The sequence below is a fragment of the Arachis ipaensis genome, chromosome B10, assembly GCF_000816755.2.
Source record: "Arachis ipaensis cultivar K30076 chromosome B10, Araip1.1, whole genome shotgun sequence".
NCBI lineage: Eukaryota > Viridiplantae > Streptophyta > Magnoliopsida > Fabales > Fabaceae > Arachis > Arachis ipaensis.
The window spans coordinates 23705899-23731285 of record NC_029794.2 but is presented as its reverse complement, the minus strand read 5'-3'; the positions used below and the strand labels follow the sequence as shown (position 1 = coordinate 23731285).

General features: G+C 37.3%; 2 protein-coding genes across 2 annotated transcripts; both read right to left on the bottom strand.

The window, feature by feature from the left end:
• Window positions 20541-21878, bottom strand: LOC107620402 (protein FAR1-RELATED SEQUENCE 5-like). Its single transcript, XM_016322566.1, has one exon. It carries the CDS (start codon window positions 21876-21878, stop codon window positions 20541-20543), a length of 1338 nt encoding a protein of 445 aa, XP_016178052.1.
• On the bottom strand, window positions 22071-22805 carry LOC107620403 (protein FAR1-RELATED SEQUENCE 5-like). The gene has a single exon (XM_016322567.1). It carries the CDS (start codon window positions 22803-22805, stop codon window positions 22071-22073), a length of 735 nt encoding a protein of 244 aa, XP_016178053.1.

The following is a 25387-nucleotide window of genomic DNA, read 5'->3' as shown; positions in this document are numbered from 1 at the left end:
TTGAAGTTAAATTTACTGTCTTTCCACGTGTGGTTGCAACCTTTTTTTGGAGACATAAGTGTAACATTTAATACGGAGTCAATCGAGGAGCATAGAAGTTTCTATCGTTAATGTGGTAGCCGAAAGGGTAGAAAATGGAGAAGGTGCGGACATGGTCGATGTGTCATTCTTCATGCGGTTTGGTGTTTGGTGTTTGGCGTTTATGTTGTCAAAGGACAGTAATTTTTCTGTTTGTCCTTTTCTAGAGTTATTAATAGGGTTGATAATAAGAAGAAAATTGGTTTAAAAATTTCCTCCACCAGACAGTATTGTCAACAGTTCAAATGGAACATAAATTTTTTAACATTCTTGGTTAGGGATCACGGCTACGCAGTGTGTAAAGAGAGGGCTACAGCTGCTGCAGAAAATTTCATCACAGGTTAAGATAATGTGCCTGTTTGATATTTAATAATCTAGAATGTGTTAGCATAATGAACATGATTAGGTTTTTGTGCTTTCTTGATATATGATTTATAATTAATACTAGAAAAAACAAGGATAGCATCGTTTGTTGATATTTAGCATACATGAAACAAACAAACAAATAATTAATATTTTTTTTTTAACGTCTTCGCAGCTATAGTTATAATAATAACAATAACAATTGTATTTGTAATATTAATCATAATAATCATAACAATGATAAATTTAATTATCATAACAGGTTATTCAAAGCATGTTAATCTAGGACCAAGTTTTTCCGAATATCTAAAATTTATCCTCTTTTTAATAATAGAGTAATATTATTGTAACAAGAATAAAATATAACTACGATTTCAATTTTGGAAAACTAGCAATTGAAATAGATACTTTTAAATTAAATGTTTAAATTAGGTAAACAACCTTCAAAATTAAATATCGAACATAGTTACAAAGTGTTTTTTAAATTTTAAAAAGTAACGGTTTATATTGATCACTCATAATTTAAAATATACCATCTTAACAAAATAACTAAAAATTTAAAATTAAGAAGCTAAAAAAATGTTGATAATTTATTATATTAACTTGCAAATAAATAAAAATTAACAAAATTACAACATGCGCAACTAACGCAAACTAATATTAACATTTTGTGTCCCATAAGTATGAAAAAAAAATTCCGATATAACAAAATTTATGACTGAAGTTATTTTCTCTAAATAGTAAAAACAATAAACATACAAGCCAAATAGGTGTAAACCAAACCCACAAGTATTGTGAGTGTTAGAGCTCAAGAAGTTAAATCTATTCTGTCGGACACGTAATGATTCCGAATATATGAGCATATTGGTACAAAGAGTTAAATCTATAGTAGTAATTTCCCGAATTTTATTTCTTAGATAAGTATGCTTTATTTGTCTTTTCTTCAAATAAAAGGTTATTTATTATATAATAAGAGTTAAATGTTGTTATAAGTTAAAAATTAAAAAATTACCAACATAATCAAATAACTTATAAATACGTTTTTTAATTATTTGACTAATGGAACAATATTAAATTCCTTATGTATCGCAATACATAAAGCCAATACATATAGTTGACCATGACTAAATCTGCATTATTTTTTTTTTTTGTATATTAACCCAACGATAACCTATTTAGTAAAGCAAACTATATGGACAAAACATAGATAAAATTTGTTTTAAAAAATCAAATATATTCCCACTTAAATGAAAACAGTGTTGTTAATTCTATTAACTTTCCACTAACATGCAAAACCGCTTTGTAACTTCTATAACCATAATAACACATCTTCCATTATCTCCATACACAGCAGACCCAAATTTACTTTTCTATGTTTTTCTTGCTGTTGTGGCCCATGAGGCACGAAACCGATTGGCTTCTAATAGAAGACTTCAATGAAGGCTGAAGGCACATTCTTCCAGGCACTGCATCTCGTAGTACGTTACCTCACTTAATGAATTAGATAAGATTCACAGAATACATCCGCTGGTTTCGCACGCTATCCACTCTGTACGGGTTCTTGTTCCTCAGAATATCCCCTTCTTCGTCTGTGTTGGTGCCCTGACGAACAAATGGCCGAAGCTTCCGCCAAAGGTGATTGCCTTAGGGTTATCAAAGCGGCAGGAGAGCCGTCGCGGCCCATGGTAGGTTAACGATTCCGATTCTTTTATTGCGATTATTTGTCACTCTACTCTCCCCATCTTGTTTTAACTCTTACGCCGGCGCCTCCTGTGCCCTTATTTGCAGCGTTTGCCATTACCCAATGGGCTCCTCCCCAAAGATAGCAACCATCTGTATGTCACGGTCGCCGATGGGTCAAACCATACTTACAAGATTGCATGCAGCCCCAGGGGGTGGAAAGAGATCACTCTCGGTAGGGGATGGCAAAGGTTCTACCATGAAAACAAGTTACAACCATCTAACATTCTTCTGTTCAAGCACAAGGGCAGAGACGACTTCAGCGTTCGGATATTTCAGTCACCCGGTGTGGAAAGGACGTATGATACGTTCTGTGATGACTTCGGCGCCGTCACACCCCCCAGAGTGCCAAGGAAACGTACAACCGCTACTCAAGCACCCCGGCGTCGATCCGGCTGTATCAATGTCCCTAGGAGCGTAGCTGCAGCTGAGGTGGAGCAGACATTTCAGTCCGACCACCCCTTCTTCATCATGCACATCACAAAAAGGCTCTTGGGCATCCACTTCCTGGTAATGGCTTTCCCCCTCCACGATATATACACCTGTTTCATTGTCGAGCCTTCGGGACCACATTATCTGTTTTGTTCCCCTGCTGTTCCCTCAATTGAAAGTGAATTGGCGGCCAACTAGGTCCGCATCAAATGTGTCTCTTTCGTGAGTACTTACTTTGTTTGCCAATGTCGCTTTTTACGTGGGCCATAGGTTGTGTCTTGTGCTGTGTCTTTGTTGTCAATGGTTGGCTATCTGCTGGGACAGTTTTTGTCTTCAAATTCATTACTGAAATATGCTAATAAATGTCTGTTTTTGTCAAATAGTTATATTCATTACAGAAATTTGTTTGTAATGTATGTTGTTGTTAAAATCGTAAATTGCATTGTTTAGGGATATAGGCAGCGCAATGCATACTAATTGTTCATAATGTCATCTTCAGTAGTTGTGTTTGAATTGTGTTTGACTTCATGCACATTGCAACAAATTGTGACACATCCCCTTAACCCCGTATCATTCTCCATTTTGGTTTGCTCAGCCGAATGTTCCGCACTTTGGAGACGACGTCAACGACGATGTCATGGTCACTCTGAGATTGGGGGAGATCTCCGTCCGGGCCGTCTACGGAAGATACGTTGGCCAAAGAAGGCGCAATTGTGGCAGCATTAGCTAAGGGTGGGCGGAATTTTTGAGAAAGTGCAACATAACTGTGCCCAAGCTGGCCGTGTTTGAGATCTCCAGTACCCAGCCAGACGTGGAGCTGTTAGTCCAATTTGTTGATTTTGAATGAATCCCGCTGGGTCGAATGACATGCTTCATTTGTTACTTTGGATTGGCTATTTCGATTTGTCAAAAACTTTATGTCCTGTGTTGTGAATGCTGATCTGTTGCTACATCTACACTTAACCCATTTTGTGCATGATCCAATGTTCTGTCCGTTAAGTAGGTAGTTTTGACACAGTCTATGTTCCGTAGATTAATTTACAATTTCAATTCGCACAGCACCACTCTTTAATCTCTACAGTTATTTGCCTTTTCAATTCACACAGCACCATGCATGGTCTCCAGACTCATTGAATTTAACGTCGCTGTCCTTTTCACTAGATTGTGTAGATTGTTGTTGCCCTTTTTATTTTTTAATCTTTTTCTATTTTGTTAATTTGCACTGCAACCTTTAGTTGCGTTTCAGGAATGTTGTATCTGTCTGCATTTTTTTTGTTTGGTCCTTCACCTTGCGTATGTCAAATACGTCAAAGAGGAAAGTTTTAACTTTTTTACACTGGGACCTTGTCCTTTATCGTTACTCGAAGGTGCAAATTCGGATATTTCTTGTGATTCTGTCACCACTTTTTCACTAGAGAACCTAACATGTGTTTTGCGAGTTGTTTACTAGAAGAGAAACAGATGGTTTGCTAGGTTGTCTGGAAGCAATGCTTCTCTTCAAGTATTTGTTGTTAATCGTTTTTTTTTATTTCATTTTATTATGCAGAAAATCATCTCTGCTTGTTAGTTGTATGGTTTCAAAGAGTAGGTTCCCCTATCGAGTTATTGAGAAACCATAGATGCATCGCTGCATTTAGTTGTTTATTGGTTGATTATCATACATCGCCACAACTTGCTTCCTCTATCAACGTAAAACTGCACTGTACTATAAATTAATTAGATTTTCTGCGAAAGAAAGAAACTTACCTGTAAATAAGGTTTCAAAGAATGATCGTCTCGCCATTGCATCACACGATATCATTATCGAATTAACCATCTCTTTTGGCTGTTTCCCACGTATATTTGATCAGGGCATAGATGATATATACGTTTAGGTGTGGGTAGTTGTCATGATCTTTACTTCAAACCATGGGGGACTGCAATCAATCAAGCCGAATGTCGCAAATGGATTCAAGCATGTGTAACTTCGAGTCCAGCCTAGTTATCTCTTCCAGAAGATGCGCGCTTTTCCATCTGCAAAGCCTTAGCTCGAAGGAAACAAGGGGTGGGTATTTAGGTGGGTATTTGGACGCTCCAACTTAGGTCGCATTAATTGAACGATTTCCTTTCTTTGGCGTGTAATGAGGTGTAGTTTTGTTCGAATTTCCCAGTAAGTGGTTTTGATTTCATTGTTTTTGAATTTTTTCATTTCTTTTAATTTGTTATTTTACGTTGTTTCGAATATCTGATAATTTGTGATTATCAGTGACATGTCCATGTATCAGGTTGCAGCGGATAAAACATTCGGAGTGGCCAAGTTTGTGTCTGGGCCAAGTTGTGGGTTATATCAAGTTTGGGCCAGACTGGTGTTATTGGATTATGCCAATGCTCAGTCTCCCTTTGTTTAGGATATGGTCTTATTGCTTTATGAGGCAATGTGAAGCTCAACACGTGAAATCCACTGGGAGGTTGTGGTTCGTGTTCACAGTGGTGTGATTGGGTGGCTAGGGTTGTGATTCAGGATAAGATTGCGTTATCTTATCCGAAGACAGAAAGATCCTAATGGGTGAATGTAGAAGGTTCCAAGCCACGATCAGGAATAATAAATAGCCTAACCCCAATTCAAGACAATTCAGAATCAATGGCGTCCTCTGCATCTGTTGTATCATCCGTTGGGGTTTGCTACCTAAGTCGTGGGGCCTATCTTCTGTCTACAATCAGGTGTGTGATATTTATGTTTGTTGCTGTCAAACTTCGTTTAAATTTGGTTATTCCGAAATCTTTTTTATAGAGGCTGAGAGAGATGCAGTCCGACACCTTAAAAGAAAGATAGTTACTTTGTCAGACCTGGTTCTTGAAGATGATTGTTACTTGTTGTGAATGTCTTAGAGAAAGCTAGCAACACAATTTGAGAACCTCAAGTGAAGTATAGGATAGATGTAAGTATTCATTTTTTTGACGTCAAAGTGAGGAACCTGATTATATTTAGGCGCATTTGGATTGGTCGATGCAAAACCAAATAAAAAAAAATCTAATTGTTTTACCAACTTTTAATCAAGGCATGCATTTTAATTGTGTTCTTGTACTGTGTATGTCTGTTAGGTTGTTAAAAAAAAAAAAACAAAAGTCGTTTCTATACAGCTATGTCGTGTTGACTGTTGTTTTTGACATTCATACATCAATATAATCACTCATACATTCATTACATCACCAGGCACTTCCTGCTGCATGCCTTACCAGTTCAAAGCCTTATTTGAAGGGAAGGATAAATTAGTAGCTTGGTGGGAGTAAATAGAGCTTTATCTATAAGCAGGTGATGTTACACTTTGTATTCTACCTACTACATTGGTTATAATATGTTGGCATGGGTTTTGTTCCTGTCCCGGTTTCCTTTCTGAGAGTTTAAGTCGAAGCAAACAATTCAAACTTGTTGCATCTGGGATTTGTAAACTTGAATATTATTGGACCTACCATCCGGGGATAAAATAGAAGTAAAATGGAGGAAGAGAGAAGATTTTAGCGTTTGTTTGAATGAAGGACGATACGGAGCTGTATTGTTATCGGAGTGAAAGCAAGACTATTTCGTTGTTTTTGAGTACAACGGGGAATTTAAATTTAAATTCACGGTGATTCATTTGAGTGACTCCGAACTTGATTATTCAAGTTTGATAAGTTTCCATGAAGATCACCACCGTGTGGGAAATAATTTTCCAATTCATATGATGGTGATCATAATGGAAACCTTTGAAACTCGAGTAATCAATTTCGGAAGCAGTCGAACGGATCTCAGCGGCTTTAAATTTGGATTCTCCTTTGTACTTAAAAACCACGAGAAACTCTTGCTTTTGTTCCGATAACTCTACAGCTCTGTCTCAGGCCTCGTTCATTCAAACACTATAATTTTCGTTCTTGCTCCATTTTACTTCTATTTTATCCCAGTTGGTAGCTCCAATAATATTCGTTTCCGCATGCTTTTCGTAAGTCTCTGTTTATAAACTTTCGATGCAACCTCGTGATGTGGCCAACACGGTCTAACACGATTATTGTTTGCACGATATCCAAGTCGACTGCATGAAATTAGAAGTTATATGATTTATAACCTTTTATCCCGTCGACCGGTTACGCCATAGATATTAACAACGCAGTAACTCTTTTTAACGTGAACGTCTTTGTTACTGCCTTTATGAGGAGGAGGCATATAGGTGGGTCCAACAAACCGCTGTGTGCGCACCAAACGTATATGGAACGGACCAGGAAGAATATGAATGTCATGCCTCCATGTCGGTTGGTATTTGGGTTGGAATCTTGTTTTCGTCAGGCATGAACGACACGTTTTGCAATTTGAAGTGGCCAAATTTCACATTCTGGAGAGACATTCTGCGCAACATGAAAAAGCGGATTTTGTTGTAGAGGTACATATTTTCGCTGACCACAGGAGGCTACCCATATACAGCTTTTTTCCTCTGGTCTGTTGTGTTATTTGCACCTCTTTGCACAGTGATCTTCCGTTTATACAATTTTTATCTCAAATGTGTGATTTGCATGACAGGTTGCCGTTGAACGAATTTCTCCATTCATCATAGAATGGTGGATCTACAGAGGAAATGTGGGTCTGCTACATATGTAACAACCCTGTTGAACTGAGTTTATCTCATCCCCAGTGTTCGCTCCAAGGAAGAAATACATTCTCCATCGGATGCATGAATGTTGGCAATCTATCCAGCAATCAACTATGCTTGGAATTTTACTTGTACATTTCGTGTCAAGTTGTCAACCATGCCATTCCTTTTCATCATCACGATTTCATCAAGTCTTGTTTTCGACTTCCTAGCAGGGCTGAGAGATGAATTCAACTACTTATTGTACTACGTCCTCCACATTTGCACGTCTCGTTTAGCATCTGAAGCAATTATGCCTCTCCTTGTAGTTGTTTATCGTTTCCCTGTTTGTATTTAATTATGTAGAAAATCTTCTCTGCTTGTCACTTGTAGTTCTCAACCAGAGGGATCCGAATTTAGTGAATGATTTGGCTGACGTGCTTCATTGCATTTTGAAGTTAAATCCTTGTTGATGCCTTTTGCATTTCATATATCCGTTTTGAGGTCATCGTGTATTTTTTAGGTGGCAGGGTATTTGTTGTCAAAATCTTCGTCATTTTTTGAAGTTTGGTTCATTCACAGTCCACGATTGCACCACATCTTAAGGTGCTGGTGGTTATCTTTTGTTAATTTCTACGACCTTCCAACATCATCTTAGGTAATGATATCACGATAAAGGCTACAGTGGAGTTCCCACACACTTACACATCTAATTATTGGATGCTTTTCGTTTCAACGATCAGTTAGTACGCATTACCCTGTTTACTTCAGGCTGAAGGTGAGTAAAAATCAAATACGTGGTAGCAGCTGAAATTTGGGAGCATTTCTCGCACATTCCTGTCATATTCTTAGGATATCAGACATCAGCAAAAATAGGTCTTTTTTACTGCCCCGACAATTTAATTTTCGAGCTTTTAATAGATTATTAGGCCGAACTACAAAAGATGTCAGTTAATCATGCTTGACAACACAATCGTTTGATTATTAAAGCTCACGAGAGTATTTTCAAACCAACCACCCCTCTGAGCAGTTTCCCAGACTCATTTTATCAGGACAAGTTAAGATGTTGGCTGAGGGACAAAATACTTCAAACATGGCATTGACCTTCTTTACTAGGACCAAGACACACATACTACCAAGGGACAAAGAGTTGTGAACCTTACTAAGTTGCAACCACGAAACTCGTAGGTCTGGGTAGTTGCCATGCTTTTACGTTCGATCTACGGGGTGATGCATTCAAGGCTATTGTCGCAGATAGATTCCAGCATGTGAATCTTAGACTCCAGCCTTGCTATCTCGTCGTGAAGATGCGCGTTTTCCCGCTGCAAGGACTTAGCAAGAAGGTAGTTGAAGTCTCTGATCTCATTATCACTGTTTGCCAAAAGGACCCTCAACATGCTGAAAGCAGCGTCCTCCTGCGCGTCATCCTCCAGGAACGTGTACCGACCCTTTGCCCGGACGTCTGGCCCAAAGGGGTTTCCAGGGATTATAACATTGAATGCATAAATGGGTCCCAGCTGGCGGTGAAATTTTTCCTCACGAAAGAAAGCAGGGCTTGGGATTTTAGCGTCGTAGCAATACATCAATAGCCAGAGCTCCATGCTGTTGCTAAGGGCGAAGTGATGCGACGCACACTCATCTGCTGGAATCAATGGTGCTCCTGGTGATCAAAACAAAACACGAAGAAGCTAAGGTGGTGTTTGATCCCTCATAAATCTATGGGAACGTTGTTACGAAGCTGTTAAATGGTTATTATGTATACATTCATGGAAAGGTATATCAGAGACTTACCACCAACAACAGATGCAACGCGTCCGTCGGACGTTGGGATCGTTCGGGGTGGCAGCGGCGGCGATTCCGCTGTGCCTGTCTCCGCCATAATTTCCATAGTTACCTCATCGTCCGCCCGCAGCGCTTCCATCCTTGCTTCATAGGCGTGAAGTGCGAGGACGTAACTATTGAACCCGGTGTACTCCGGTTCGGGGTGGTTGACGATCTGCCTGTTGGCTTCTTCAAAGGAGACGTATACCCCCGTGTTGTGTCCTTTCGTTACAACGAAATATGTGAACTGCTGCATGCTCCGCTCCATTGGGGCCGCACAAGCGTTGCTCAGTTAGTATTTCTGGGGTTTTGGGGGTAGGATGATGTAGGGAATGAAATTTTGAGCATTTTTTCCTACTCTCCCACTCAGCACAAATAATGCCCTTGTATGGTTATCGAGACTTCCTGAGGAAGCTTTGAAAGTGCTATTTTCGATAACAACACCCAAAAAGGCAGGAAGACAGCGTAATGTCTCTTCAAACGCGTCACATCAAATTTTTGGGGATGAATGATACGTCTGCCGTTATTCGACAAGCTTGCCCTTTCCGGATCATCTAGGATTAGGCGAGGAAATACTTGTGTACCCACGCAGTTTGCTTGCAAAGACATGAGCATTGGTGGCCCACGGAGTCTAGCTAGGGGGAAAGGGGATGTGTGTTCAAGTCCCGTTAATAGAAAGACGTCAGGAACCACCTCATCGTTGGTAATATAAGGATGTGACATGAGGTGATCGCACTCGTGTGTTCACTTGAACACGAATACAGTAAAACCTTTGACCAACGCTTTTCCTATAGTGCATAAAGAAAACCTGTGTGCAAGCATGTTGGTGTCGACCGATTTTTTTTGTAGGAGTTGTTTGTTATAGATTTTTTTATAGCCTTTTATCTTATTACATAGAAGATTCATATTTATTTTAAGTGAGACTATTAGGAGGGTTAGGTGTAATTTAATTGAATCAGACTTTATATTAATTATTTGAATGTAAGCAAATTTAAAGTGTTACCACTTTAGGCTAAAATGTAAAATCTTAATCATATTTGAGCATTTAAAAAATAAATAAATAGTTGTTGTATCGAAATTAACATCATTTAAAGTAAATTGAGTGGATAATCTACAGGGCAATAGAGAAAATCTTTTTTCTAGGGAAGAAAGTTAATAAACCATGTTAACAACAACGGCCAAAATGATTTTTTTAATATTAACATTTTTAATGTGCGCCTAACAATCTTAGTTAGCTTATGGCAGAAAGTAAAAGTAATCACGGACAATATAACTTCCCATCATTCACGCTGTTCTATAAAGATTACTTTTATGCAGCACTTTATTTAACCACGCTATATGAACTCTATTATGTAATGGGAAATACTCCAAACTTAAAAAACTCTTTTTTTTCCCTTCTTTCTTCACTGTTGTGTTTTTTGGCCTTTTTAGCGGAATTTGTTGAAGCGACACCGTTTGATCAGAACTACCGGAACAACATAATATCAACAACAATGAAGAATTTGCAGGAGTTATAGACGACATCGTTCATTCTTTAACGTGCCGTAGCAAAGACTATTATAATGGCCCCTTAATTATGAAATTCAACGGTATTTGAATTTTAATTTTGACTGCGTGATTTTCTTACGTCAGAGATATTGTTTATTTCTTATATCCAATTTTGTATGCAATTGTGACGACTTCTACGAGATAAAGCGGAAGGGGTGAAAGGACAACAATTCAAGTTTGACATTTGTAAAGTTATGAAGAGGATGCAAAAAGTTTGTTTTTTTTTTGTTATTAGTGTTATATATATATAAATAATTTTTGTTGAATAAAAACATTTGATTATAACAATTTAGGACAAATTAGGCACTGGTTGTATGCGAAATACCGACCAAGTTAGCCAAGAAACTTGAGCGGTTAAATTACCCATAAAGGTTCAATTAATGAGCATACTCCGACATCGCTCACATGCCCGTCGAACTCCTTAGTCGGGAATCGTGTTTTATTTTAATTTGGCATTGCTACCGTTGTTCCCGTGACCATATCGGGTATCCAACCGGTCAGGTAACAGGGTTACTGGGTCCCTGATTCAACTAGTTGTGTTATGTAATATATACACTGATGAGCATATAGAATGACAGGTGAATACCCCCCAGCTTGGAGGCGTTGCGTGTTCGAACCTCCCAACGAGAGCTGGGTTCCACAACCCCTGAATTAATTTGTTGGATTTTAGAAAGTACCACAGGATCCTGCCGGCTTTGTTCAGTTTGTATGCCGGGGATTGCGCGGGTTGAATGATTCTTCTATTAAAAGAGTTTGCCGAATTAGTCAGTCTTAAGGGTCGGCGTTTTATTTTTCCAAACTGGCATCGCCGATTCGGTCATTACAACTACGGTTATAGTTAAGCCTTCTCCGTTATCCATGTAACTTTAGTTAACGGTAATTAGTGAAGCAATCCTATCTAGATTGCAGAATCTAAGCTGTTCTATTGAAATAAACAGTTAATTTTTAATCAGAAATATCTAGATGGAAAAACTTGAGCTGTTATATATGAAAGTATCGGAGGGTCATGCATAGAATTTGCAATATCCGGATAAGTTTACATAATTTAGAGGGCAGGTCGAACCGGTTTGCGCCATCTGTCTTCACGTCCCCGACGTTAATGGATCGGTGAGGGAGGGCGGGCCCACTATGTCACTAAGTGTTAGAAGGCTACTTATTCTTCTACTGCCTCTTTTAAGCGAGATGGACGGAAATCGTGGGAGGAGCCTAAGAACAAGAAACTAAGTCAATATGTTTTTAACAAACATTTATGTATCTCCAAAAATGCATTATTTAAGATGTAGAATATAGTTTTCATGTGTTCAACTCACTTTATTGCAACTCTAATGTTCCATGGCAAATTAAGTTGCATTTCGAATTTTTGTTTTATAGTTATTCAGCAAAAAACGAAAACAGCCCTTCAATCATAATAAGATTTGGAATAATACTAGTTATAACTGCTTTTTGTGATGTTATGAGTAATTTTGCTATACTTGGTATACAAAAATACTTAGATGTATAGCATTATAAATTTTTTATTAGGTTATTCAATGTATTTAATATTAATATTATTTCTCTTTAATAAGTTGAACTAAAAAGACAATCATATTTGCCTTGCATATAATGACTTCTTTCTTATATAATTGTATTTAAATATAATATAGACACTTCGATTTAAATATATTTATATAATATATTATTGAAATTTGTCTTTTTTATATATTAATATAAATAAGGAAAACAAAGATAAAGAGAAAAAAAAACAGGTGATAAATATTAAATAGATCTCTACAATGAAAAAAATAAATTTTTTTTCATTCTTTTAAAATTTTCTATTTCTTTGCTTTTCTTTAGCTACTTATTTTTGATATATTAAAGGTGAAATTAAATATTGTTATCTTCAAAAACAAACACATAATATAAGTAAAAAATATTACACATACATCTTAATAATAATGTTGATAAATTTTTTCTTTTTAATAATTTTTGCGTCCATCTTTAATGTACTAATATTAAGATCTTTTCTCTTCATTAACTTTTATTAAGTATCAAAGCGTAAGAAAAAAAATATTAACAACAATACTAATTAAATTCTAAATTAAAAGATGATTATTCTAAATAGATTCTAAAAAATCACAACCAAAAACTTCATAAGTGGTCATTTATTTTTTGAATCGAATTGTCAAGATTTTTTAAAATATTAGACTAAATTTTATCGTAGAATAAAATAGTATAAAAGAGTCAAAGAAAAGAATATTAATTTAGGGTAATTATGATTCTAAAATTTTTCTTTTAATCAATTATAAGTAGCATAAGTAATGACCATTAACTTACAAGTGTAACCAATTAGTTAATCAAACTTAACGAAGATAGATTTATGATTAATTTTAAAGTTATTTACTAAAATGATTTTTTATATACAAAAAATTTATTCATTATGACTTTACAAAATTTGTGATTTTATAAATTAAATTTTTTTTTATTTATATACGGTTTGGTTTAGTATCGTTTTATTGAAGAGGTGTTTGTGCTGTTTAAAAGTACAAACTCTTCACTTTGTGTTTGAATTTGCCGTTTAAATATCTGTCTTTGATAGTTTTTTTAAATTTTAAAAGCAATTTTGCGTAACATAAATATTTTTTTTTTTGTGTTTATTATAAATTATTTTTAATTTTATTTAACAAAGATAAATGATACACTTTTTAAGAAGTAGGACCGAACGGATCTACTGGCATCGACGTCGAGGAGCAGTTGCGAGGACCGAACGACGAGAAGCAGGTGAGATATAGCGACTGAACGCCACAGAGCTGCGGCGATGGCGAGGAACAGCGGCAGCAGATGCCCGTCCCCTTTTCTTTTCCATATTCCCTCTTACCTCTTATTCTATTAAAAACCGCCTCCCGAGCATGATTAACTATCCCCCTGTTCCCTAACCTTGAAACTGTTTTTCTTTTTTTTATATTTTTTAAATAATGTTAATATAATAATAAAAATGAAAGTTTTCGTCAAAATGAAGATTTTACAATTAAGATAGACGTTTGAAACCATTTTATAGCGAAAAAATACCAAAGATAAAATAAATTTTCAGTTTCTGTGTTAGATGCGAAAATAGTAAACCCTTTTACCAAATTAAGTCTCCATATATCTTTCCCTTATAGATGTTAATAAATGACTTAAAATTTAATTCTTTTTAATAAAAATTTTTCACAAATACTATTAATAATGCACAAAATTTATTTTTTTTTCATAAAAAAACTTTATTATTTATCTATTGTCAAATTCTGCCGTTATTCTTGATAAGTCCCGGTCATGAAACTATCCTATATAGTAATTTAGTTAACAAGAATGATGAAATTAAATTATCTTTTTTCCTAAGATTTATCATTAATTAATTTATTGAAAATTATTTGACTACATTTATTTCATTAATTATTAAATATCATAAAAAAATAACTTATTATGAAATTCTATTTTATCCTTATAAATTTAGCACATTAAATTTAATACTTATACTTTGAAATGAGTATAGTTGATAGAAGTAAAATACCCGTAATATTATTTTTGTACAATTCTTTATTAATACTATTATAGTGGTGCTTATTTGAACAATTAAATTTAGCTAATGCTAGTCTTAAAATTGTCATATTTATTGTTCTAGTCATTTAAAAAATGCATATATTTTAAACTAATTTTACATTCAATTAATTAGATTAAAAATATATTTAGTGACAAGTCCAGTTAATATATCAATAGTCTGTTTTCAGCATGAATAGCTTCAAAATTAGGTATTTTTGTATAATTAACACACATATGAGTTTCGTTATTTAATTTACAGGGATGGTTATGCTAAATAATGGCAGAGGGAAAAAAAAGAAATTTTTATCTATCATCATGGAAAGTTGAGCAAATTATTGATGTGGTCTCTTAAATTTATCAAATTTAGTATTGTATCGGAAGGCTTTAATGTATTATTGTAACCAAACAGGAAGTGTTAATTTTGATCCACTTGTTTTTTTTTATTAAACCGCATTGTAACGAATGCTTAAAACATTAAATTTGTTCCAAATTTCGTTCAAAGGGAAAAACTTTTGTATGGGACTTATTGTTGTCATAAATGATGAAAAACGATTTCATTATTCTGTTAAAAGTTTATGCGTAGTTATAGTAAACCATTCTAATTGGAATTACATGAATATTATTGTATGCCTATAGGTTTATGTAGATTAAATTCCTTTCTTTAGTTTCAGCTCCATTATTTATTGAGTTTTCGCGAACCAAGGGAATCGCTTGGTTGCATCCATGGACCTCAGGAGGGGTTTTATGTGTGTCTTCCACTCGTTGGAAATGCAAACATATGAAAGGCATGACTTTTGGTTTTCTTAACAATAGAAAGGGAAACAAGGAGTATAGAGTGACGAAACAGTAAGGAGTATTTCCACAAGGGCATTGGGTTTGGTAGCACAGAACTAGCTGGGTCAACCTGATAGGGTCACATCAATCATTTTGCCCCTCCCACGCTTCACCCCAGGGATCTCTATAAAATCAAATCTTTGCTGAGCCAAGTTGGAAACACAGAAGCTAAAAGACGCCTAACCCCGGTACAGTAACCAATTAGGAAAGACATACAATAGTCTCAAACAGCAGATGGCTGGCATGGACGACTATGAGAATCAGCTAGAAGACTCCAACGATCCTCACACCAATGATGCGTAAGTAGCGTCTTGCTTTCCTGTATATTGCTTCTTCGATGTTGGCATTCAGAAGCAACCATGTTCTTCGCCCCATTCGGGATGTCAAAATATAATCTTTCTTCCGTCTTAACTGGGTTGTGGCATTTACTAACAATCTACACCTTCTCTTCCAGTGTTGTTCCCGTGATAGATATGGGAACCGTCCAAAGCGTCGCGGTCGGAGATGGAACCTCGACGCTTAATCTCGAGCTGACAATGAACGTGGTACTAATGACGATTTCCTTTAGTGATGTCTCCTCTTAACTGTTGTTTAGAAACGCTAGGTGGTTAACCTTGTTTTGTAATCTCGATTTTGGGTATAGAGCGCTATTGGTGGTCAGGGAGAAAACCAAACCGAAGAGCCGAAGCCCCAACATGATGGATTACTTCTCCTCGCAGTGAAGCTGCTCGAGGTACGTATGTAAAATAAAATTTCCAATAATCTTTATCCACACTAGCTACGAGGAGATACTCATGAAATGTGCCTGGGTTTGGAACAAAGGGAGAACCTTTATCAATAACTATAGGGCGTGCCCTGTGTTGGTGAACATGTGGTGATCCCGTTTTCGTGAACAAAATTTTGTTTCAAGTGATTGACCCAATGGACAATGTTTAGCCACGTCAACTTGTCTTATCAAACCCAAGTTTGACCCATAATATCATGAAGGATAGATTAATAACTAGGATTGGATTGTGATATTCTATTTTTTTTTGTGTTTTGTGGTTTGTTGACTGAGTCCACAGAAGATCGATGCTCGGACAGTGGCTTTGGAGGAGCGCATGTCGGCACTGGAGCGACCCATGTGCCAAACGGGTAAGTCCGTCACTGAGATCCAGTCAATACTGGCGACCCATGGGGGGAGCCCTACTGCAGCGGCCACTTTTTCATCCACACCTGCCGTGTATACAGCCAGTGTTGATAACCTCCTGGCCGAAACCAACATACCAGCTCAAAGGCAAAATAGAGCACCGGTGACTAACGACATTGGATCCTTAGCAGACACAAAGAAGATCTTGGAAAAAGGAAAGGGTTTGGCCCCGTCGAATGTTATGTCGTCGCTAGACATAATAATCCCAAACTCTCCTGGTTTCGACGACGACGTCATCATAGACGAGTCACTCTCAACTCCTCGCCCTACTAAGGGCAGGAACAATTCAGGCTTGCCTAAGCGAACCCTTGCGCAGTACTGGTGCTCTGGTGTGGCTAAGAGGACTACAACCTCTGGGGACACGACACATGACTCAGTTGACCGTGTTTGTGAAAAAGTAAGTTACATACTTCAGAGCTCCACTATCATCCTTCTTTAATCTTTTATATAAATTGCTAATGCATGAAACCTGTGCGGTTCAGATTTTCAGGGACCTACCCAGCATGTCTACGCTTGATAGTACAACAAAGGTGTGTGAGATGTTCTCGATGCAGGAAACATGCCGCATTCCACTGAAAATTCCGAAACTGGAAAAAATTGACTCTAACCATATGACCGGAGAGGAAGAGATGGACAGCTGGAAGAGTGCAACTAATGAGCATAATTGCAACGCGAATGTTAATGGCTCGTCTTTAGGGGATGGGAGTGCATTCAAACCTTATGGAAGGGTGAATGTAATGCAGTCTCCCGTGCTATTAATTCCTCTGGTAAGGATTCGAACCACTAAATGCTTAGTGTATAAACCATCACGCATTTGATTTATTAGTACCATTTTTAAAGTGAAGAGATGACATTCACTGGGTTTTGGTTCAGGGATTCCAAATGGTTTTTAGGCCAACAGTCCACATGGACCTGACAGTTGAAGAATGCAAGATGGCAGCTTACATTTACGGAAAAAATGACCAATATTTGTAGGCACAAATACTGGTTATTCATAAATTTAGAATGTGTAGTATATTTTTTCGAACATAATCTCGGTAATTATTCTGATTTTTTGTTTCACACATTCCAGGGAAATTCTGTTCAAGTTCTCAACACTAGAAGTCCCAAGAGCAGGATTCCACTCCTTATCGCCGGTTTATATGCCCAATGTTGACGTGAGTTGCATCCAACCGTGCCTCCCAAATAAGAAAAAGTAAAACAGATGGGAATGCTAACACCTTTGTTTTGCCTGGTTCAACAGCTTATGAACATAATCCTTATGAGCGCGTCCATGAGAGCATGCCAGTATTTGCCTCCTCGTGTTTGGTACACACCTTCCGTGTTTGCTGAGGACGTACTTGCTATGAGGCCATTCGATATCATTAGAAGAAAATACATGAACAGATGGATGCCGGCAACTAGTCGTCTAGAACATGTTGTTAACCATCTCATTCACTCCACATTTTAAATTTTTCACTCAAGTTATAACCTATGATTGATCCTTCTATACTGACAGGTCTTGGTCCCAGTGTGCGAGCCAACATACACATGGTATCTGATGGTCGTGGACGTTAAGCATGGAAGGGTGTACTGTCTAGATGTGACGAGAGCTCCGGAGCACACAGAACGGAGGGAACGCAACATGAAAACCATTGTGAGTGTTATCGAATTTGCCCAACATTTTGCCTCCATGCAAAATGCCACAAGTTTTACAGTTGTGAGTGCGACTAACATTCGGTTACGTGTGACCATTCTGACTTTCTTGGATGCAGCTACTAATGCTCAGCCAGTTTTTCAAACTGGAATGTAACATGCTGAGCTTTTCCCATGTTAGTTCTGATCCAACCACTTGGGGACCAATTAAGTACCCCGATGGAGTCCCAAGTTACCCTGAATGGTAATAATTTTGTTTCTTAACGTGTCACCTCACAAGCCCCAGTGCAAATATGATTGAAATGTGATTGTCCGATTTTGCAGCAATGATTCATGTTTGTGGATTCTGAACTGGATTCAAACAGAGGGAAAATTCAAAGTTTCCAACCTTCCTTGGCAGGTATGTGATGCCTTATGTTACCATGTGCCTCTTTTAAGGATTAGATGAATCTTTACCGTCTCCCTTTGTTACAAGCAGATGGACGGGCTCAAATTAAGGATGAAGACCGCAACCAAGATTGTGCTTTTGGATTGTAACGAGACCAGGGCAACAGTGGTCTCGAAGGCAGACGCAGCGTGGAAGAAGCTAGTTGGCATAAAGGAGTGAAACAATATCCACATGACGCCAAACGATGCAAATCTGGAGCTTTTTGTTAAAGATAACCCTTTCATTTTAAGCCTGGAAACTGAATTTCGTAGTAGTAAACTTTTTTACTGGTGTCGTTAAATTATTTTGCTTTAGTGTAGTATATCTACGTCTGCTTCTATATGTGTAGGATGGCCACTTTTGTGTGTGGATGCTAGTGGTCCTGTCGACAGACTAGAGCACAATATCCACACCCCCCAAGTTACGGCAACTGTTATTGAAAGGGGGTTTATGGCCATAACGAGTTTGTACCCAGCTTGTGCCATTTTGTTTTGCCTTCATGGCATACATGTTTGGCTTATTTTGCTTCAAAACTATGTTGACCATAACTAATTATATTAAGTAATGAAGTTATTGCTAGTTTAAGATTAATAGCAGTACTTATCCCCACTCTCCATATGTTACCCCGTGAATGAACAAGAAAATGGATAAAAACTGTCAGCTGACTTTGGTCATGTTAGTTAGGAAAAGCTATAAGACTGATATCCAATTGTTGGGAAAGAACATGTGCAGCATGACCATGGTATGAAATGAAAATCATCATAACACTCTAGGCATACAAGTAAGTTGTAGTTGTAACTTTTAAATAACTTGGTTGGCACAAATCAGGATTTGTTTATTGTAATGGAACCCTAAAACCTGTTTGAATAAATTTCAAAAATAGTTATGCGTTCGTTTTTAGAACACAGAATAATTACCAATTATAAGTATAACAACGAAACTGAGGAAACAAGCAAGATTAGTTGACTTCTTAATAACGCTAGCTAATTTTGTTTAGTCTTTATTGTTTATTACTAAACTAACAATATAATCAAAATATATTCATTAACATTAATTGTTTATTACTAAACTAATAATATACACTGAATAGAACGAATATTTATTTAGGTTTGCGTCATTAAATTATTCTTTAAATTCAAGATCTCTAAGATTAAAGATTTTTTGTGCTCATGAAGAGATTCCAAATTGTTAAATTTTGATTAAATGCGTTTGAGGGGGGCTTGATTATTTCTGAATCTTACATTTATAAATGTTGCAAAGCAATCAAACTAAAACTTAGGACTATTTGTGATTTACGGAAAGACAAACTTTTTCTTATAGGAAAAGTTCCATTTAAATGAATTGCTATAATACACATGTACAAAAAACTCTAAGGGTTTACATTAGCAAAATCAGAAGTTTCATGCATCGACACTGACCGCAGAGGGACAAAATCATTGTGAAAGTGTAGTGAAAATCCCACTCAGCAGAAAAATCCCGTTGGATAATGGAATTTATAATTCGAATCCACAAGGCAGCATTGGTTATTACCAATAAAAGGGAGTGAGGCCAGAGTAAAACATTGTAGCCATTAAATAACATATAAATTAGAGTTTGCAGTTTATGATTAACAATATCCACATATGCATACATAAGTTCTCAGAATAAAATGCAGTTTCAGCATAACATGTTCTTGGTTACAGCATAATTGGAACAACAGCTCACAAGTCAGTCGACCGTTGTCACACTTCTCCATTCGAAAAATGTTCCCAAATGTAGCCAACGGGTTGACATGGATTTTCAGGCTGCGTTTTTTCTCCGACAACGACGGGTGCCTATTGCATTGACAAGAACGTCAAACCACAGAACTGTTAACACCAACATAATGAAGTGATAACGGTTGGTAATGAAGCATGAACAATGCAATGGCAAATAATGAGTGTGCACTCGGTAATAAGCAAGAACAAATTGGTAAGAAAGCAATTTAAGAAAAGCCCAGAAGGCGATTTAGACTTTAATTTTATTACGACGATGACTGCTCCTTCCCCATCATCGTTACCATATCATATGCCTGCAAAACTGGTTACTTGTTAACCCACAACTCAATGGTAAACCAAAAAATAACACATCAACAATCCCCTACGTGCATTAATTAGTATGTTGATTTTATTTACCAACAGACTTATTTTTCTGAATATTGGAGATAAAAAACATTGAGACACAAATTAATGAAATAACTACTGCTGCTCCTGATACAGTATTAATTTAGTTACAGGAAATAAATTGCATTGGTATTGAACCTTTTTATGGAGTTACTGTTATTGGTAACGTGTCATAGTAAATAGTCCATGCAGGAAATAAGTTAGGCGGTAACCTTTGATCGCTTGCGTTTATTTATCCCAGCAGGTGATTTATCATTCCTTGGTGAAGGTTGCGCGCCTCCGTTGGGGCATCTAGTCCTCCGGTGCCCTAGCTTCCCGCATGTGCTGCACTTTCTTTTGGTTTTCGGTGCAGACCCACATGCTTGACTCATCCGACCCGTGCCTTTTGTTCTAACACGAATCGGGTCCTTCACCCCGCAATCTTGTGCTGCTGTGAGATCATCCGTTGAAGGTCTTAGGCCGTTCTTTATTTCAAGGAAGAGAGCATCACTCAGAAGCTTCTTTGAGTAAAGCTTGAAGTCTTCATCACTCATGCACGCAACACGCCCTAAACGCTTACAAAGCTGGGAGAAAGCACCCACTCGTGTCCTATAGGTCACACTTCGGTCAGCAGTGTGTTGCTCACCACATTGGTTATGGACCTCCATTTTGGCTGCCTTAGACCACCTGCGCAGCACAAGGCTTTCAGGGATTTCCACTAAGTCAAGCCTAACACACACGGAAAGGATATGCACACAAGGAATACCAAACGACTCCATACGCATGCAGGTGCAAGTAAATCTGTTCGCAACAGTGTCCCTATAAACCTTCCAATTCATCTCAGGCCTTCGATACTTCTGGAGAGTGTATGCATGAGGGTTCTCAGTTTCATTAAATTCACAAATTCTAACACGAACACACCGTTTGAGGCTATCCCGGAATCTGAGAAACATTTCGCGGGTGAACATCGTCCACCCGGACTTTTCCAGCTCAACAAACTCTGTTTGTAGCACAGGTGTTCCGTACCATGAACGAAAGTCTAGCTCGTCCTCGGTGTCACGCAGAAAATCCACACACCTTTGAAAATTTCTGACAAATTCTAACACCCCGTACCTGCTCTCGACAAACCTCCCTAGTTTGGCATGTAGTGACTCGCACCTAGAGGTAGTCCGGACTCCAGCAAAAAATCTACCGCGGATGTATGCGGTGGCCCAAGCGTGCTTTTTGGTGTACAAGTCCTTAACCCACTCAACCTCCCTAACACCGCACTCGTTGAGCATTGCCTCCCAATGCGCTTCGAACTCATCGATTTCCATATCTGCCAACATGCAGTGTCTAATCATTTGTGTGAATCTCGGGTCGCTTACGTTAGCAGTCGCATTCCTCAGCAGATGCCAGGCACATAACCGATGATGTGCATCAGGAAATACAGACTGGATTGCTATCCGCATGGCCGGGTCGCCATCCGTGATGACCGATTGCGGTGCCTTACCTTGCATGCATTCCAGAAACTGGCGAAGAACCCAAATATATGACTCCTGCGATTCGCATGAGACCATTGCTGTTCCAAATACGCATGTCTGGTTGTGGTGGTTTACTCCGGAAAAGACTACAACGGGTAGGTTGTACTTGTTGCGGCCATACGTAGCGTCGAATGCTAGCACATCGCCGAAAATCCCATAATCTTCCTGGCAACGATCGTCGCTCCAAAACAAGTTGCATAGGTGTTGCCCTGCCCCCAACTTGTAACGCTAAAACATTTTCCCATCCATGCGTGCCAGACCTTCCAAGTACCTAATAGCCGCACTTACATCTCCGCCTTGCAGACCTCTCTGTTTCCGTATCTCATTATACATATCTTGCTTTGTGAATGTTACCAAATTAAAGCCCCCCAGTTGTGCTGCGAAAGACTCATAAATCTTAGGTATGCTAATCCCAATCTCCCTCATGCTTGTTAGCTGAGCAACTTCTACCTCAGATATCTTCCTGTGTGACCGCAGATAACCAACAAGCTTCCCATACGCAAGTTCGTGGTTATGCTCCTCGACAAAACGCGAAACATACCACCTCCCACTACCGTCTTTCCTCTTTATCCTCATCTCCGCCATGCATCCGCATCGGGTAACGACCTTATGCTCCCTTTTGCGATCAACCTTTTCCAACCATTTCTTCTCTCTAAATCCTTGCCTATTACAAACAAAACTGTACCGCACGATCTCTCCGGCAGTGTTTCTAACCGTCTTGCCTCGCCGTGATGCAAAGCCCTTTAGTCGGCTGTAATTGTTATAGAAGCCGCCTGCCTCCTGAGGTGAAGAAAACTTCATTTCAAGAACATCTTCTGCTCGCAACCCATCCAAACCCAAAAAAACGGGCAACATTGAAGCCCCCCTACCTTCCCAATCGGATGACTCAGCATCTTCCTCCACTCTGGTATCATACATTGTGTCCTGAAATAAGAAGACAAACATTATGCTACCAGCTGCCATAACACCACATGCATTACAACTACGACACAGAGAAGCAAACACATTCACCACTACCTCCTAACATTGCTACCAATACAGCTACAAATCAAGTTGTCACAAAATAAATACCGAAGGATTTTACACAAACAAAACGAATTGTATAAAGCATTCTTTGCAGCAGCAAATTCAGGGGTTTGTCACGGGATTAAGAAACAAACTATGTTACCTCAATGTTTTTCAAAACACAATTAATGCTCAAACACCTAATGAGGTCGAAAATGCGGTTAACCCAACATTAACACATCGCAGAAGTTTTCAACAAGATCGTAAAATATTTATCTCGATGGAGAAATTAAATCGAAAACGAAATGAAAATTGCCAGAGTGAGTCTCAAAGGTGGACGGACTTACACAGGACGATTGGAACACTACGAATACTCATATGCTTACATAGAACTTCAACTCAAACCAACAAATTAAGGCCACTATCATTTTGGCCAACACATTTAATTAAAATAACTTTCAACCGCAAAAACATCATCCTTTTCAGCTAACACATAACATTACTTCAACAACGATAAAAACATTCGGCAACAGATTCAATTTAGGTTAATGAAATCGAAAAATAGTTAAACATAAATTAACATCGCTAACGGACGCTTACTTGCCCGGATGACTACCGACGGCGATGGTAGCTGAGAACTTAACTGATCGGATAAGCAAAGTGACAACAACGACCACCACACCACGGACCGGTTGCTGGTTTTGTATGCTGGAGCTTCCGGGAAAGCAACAGCAGGCAGACAGCGACTGACCTTCAGAGCCTCACGCCCTGCCGCGACGAGCTCCACCCACCACCGGTGACGAACGACCTCCACTCCAAATAACTTTCTCCCCAGTTTAGACCTACCCAATCCTTAGCCGCCGACACTATTTCCTCTAGGGATTTGCTCTTCTTAGGCCCACTACTGCCCCGCCAAAAGCGTCAACAAAAAAGGACTAATCCACCAACATTGTACATCGGCTGGCTCAGCTATAAATTGGCTTCATTTTTTCTTTCGGCTGATGCCAGTCACCTGCCCCTATGGTGACTTTTAAATTTGTTCTAGGGATATCATGGATATTTCACAATGTGCTACAAGACAAAATGTTAACCTTTAACCTGACCGTACATGGATCTTCAGAGTTCCAATAAAGATGCCTGGACCATTTGAAAAGTTTCCTATACTATAAACAAGATAAATAAGATTCATGTTTATAAAAAAAATTGTTTACAGCATGGCTATTCATGTTACTTTTACATCCTCTTTAACTTTCTTTTTCTCTCATTTGAATATTTTTCTTGATATTCTTAAAGTGTTAGGATATTATGGCGATGCTATCATGCCTCTTTAAGACATAAAGTTTATTACTAGTATAAAGTTTTATTTTTTTTTATCTTAAATGAATACACAACAAATGCACTAAAAATTAAAGTTTGTAATTTTTTTAGAAAAAAATTTTTAACTAATAATTTTAACTTGTGTTTTTAAGACACATGTTAACTAAATTTTAAATTATTTAAGTTAATAATCAAATTGGTATTTGAAGTTGCACTCACACGCTTCAAATTAATTCTTGAAATTTTAATTTATTTAATTTAGTCTCTCAAAAATTTACACTTATAATTCAAGTTAGTCCCTTCACTATTTATGTTAGAATGCCACATGTTAAGATATTATTCATTCATGTGTAATAGTGCAATGACATGTCAATTAGTGACACATGACAGGTCTACGTGGACAGTGGTGCCACTTAATAGAATACAATTTGTTTAGCCATAGTTTTAAAAATCAATTCAAATCTATCGATTGAATCATTAATGATAACTAAAACTTAGTTTGATAAAGCTTTTACATTTTAAAAGTAGCTTATAAAAGCTAATTTTTAAAATATGACTTTTTAAAAGTTGTAGGATTTATATTTGGTAAATCAAATTAAAATTAGCTTTTAATAAACACAAGAAACAATCATTACATTTGGTAAAATAGCTTTTAAAATTTAAAAATATTATAATAGATATAAATGCAAGCATTAAATTTAAAAATTAATTAACATATGAGGTTATATTAGACTTTCAAAAGCACCTCGATCTTTTAAAAATTATAAGTACAAGCACGTAATCTTTTTGATTTATCAAACACAAAATGAGAAACTTGAACTTTTAAAAAGTACAAGCACCTATTCGAAAAATTTTACTAAACCAAGCCTAAATAGTTCGATATTTAAAAAAAATCGTCCAAATATAAAATCGAGGGTAAATTCCTGAACCGATTAAAAACCAATTAGTTAAACTTTGGTTAAACTGAATCAGAACATAGTTGGTTTTTGTCAAAACGCAAAACAAATGGTGAGTTTTAGTGTTTAATTCTTTTTAAGAGTAAATTATTAAAATAGTACCCAAAAATTTAAATTTCTGACAAAATAAATGACTTCCAAACATACTAACAATAAATAAATTTTTAAAATATTTAAAAACGCGACAAAAAGAATTAGATATTAAACATATATTCTAAAAAAAATTTAGAGATCAAATTTTGATGTAATTATTTGTAAAAATGTTAT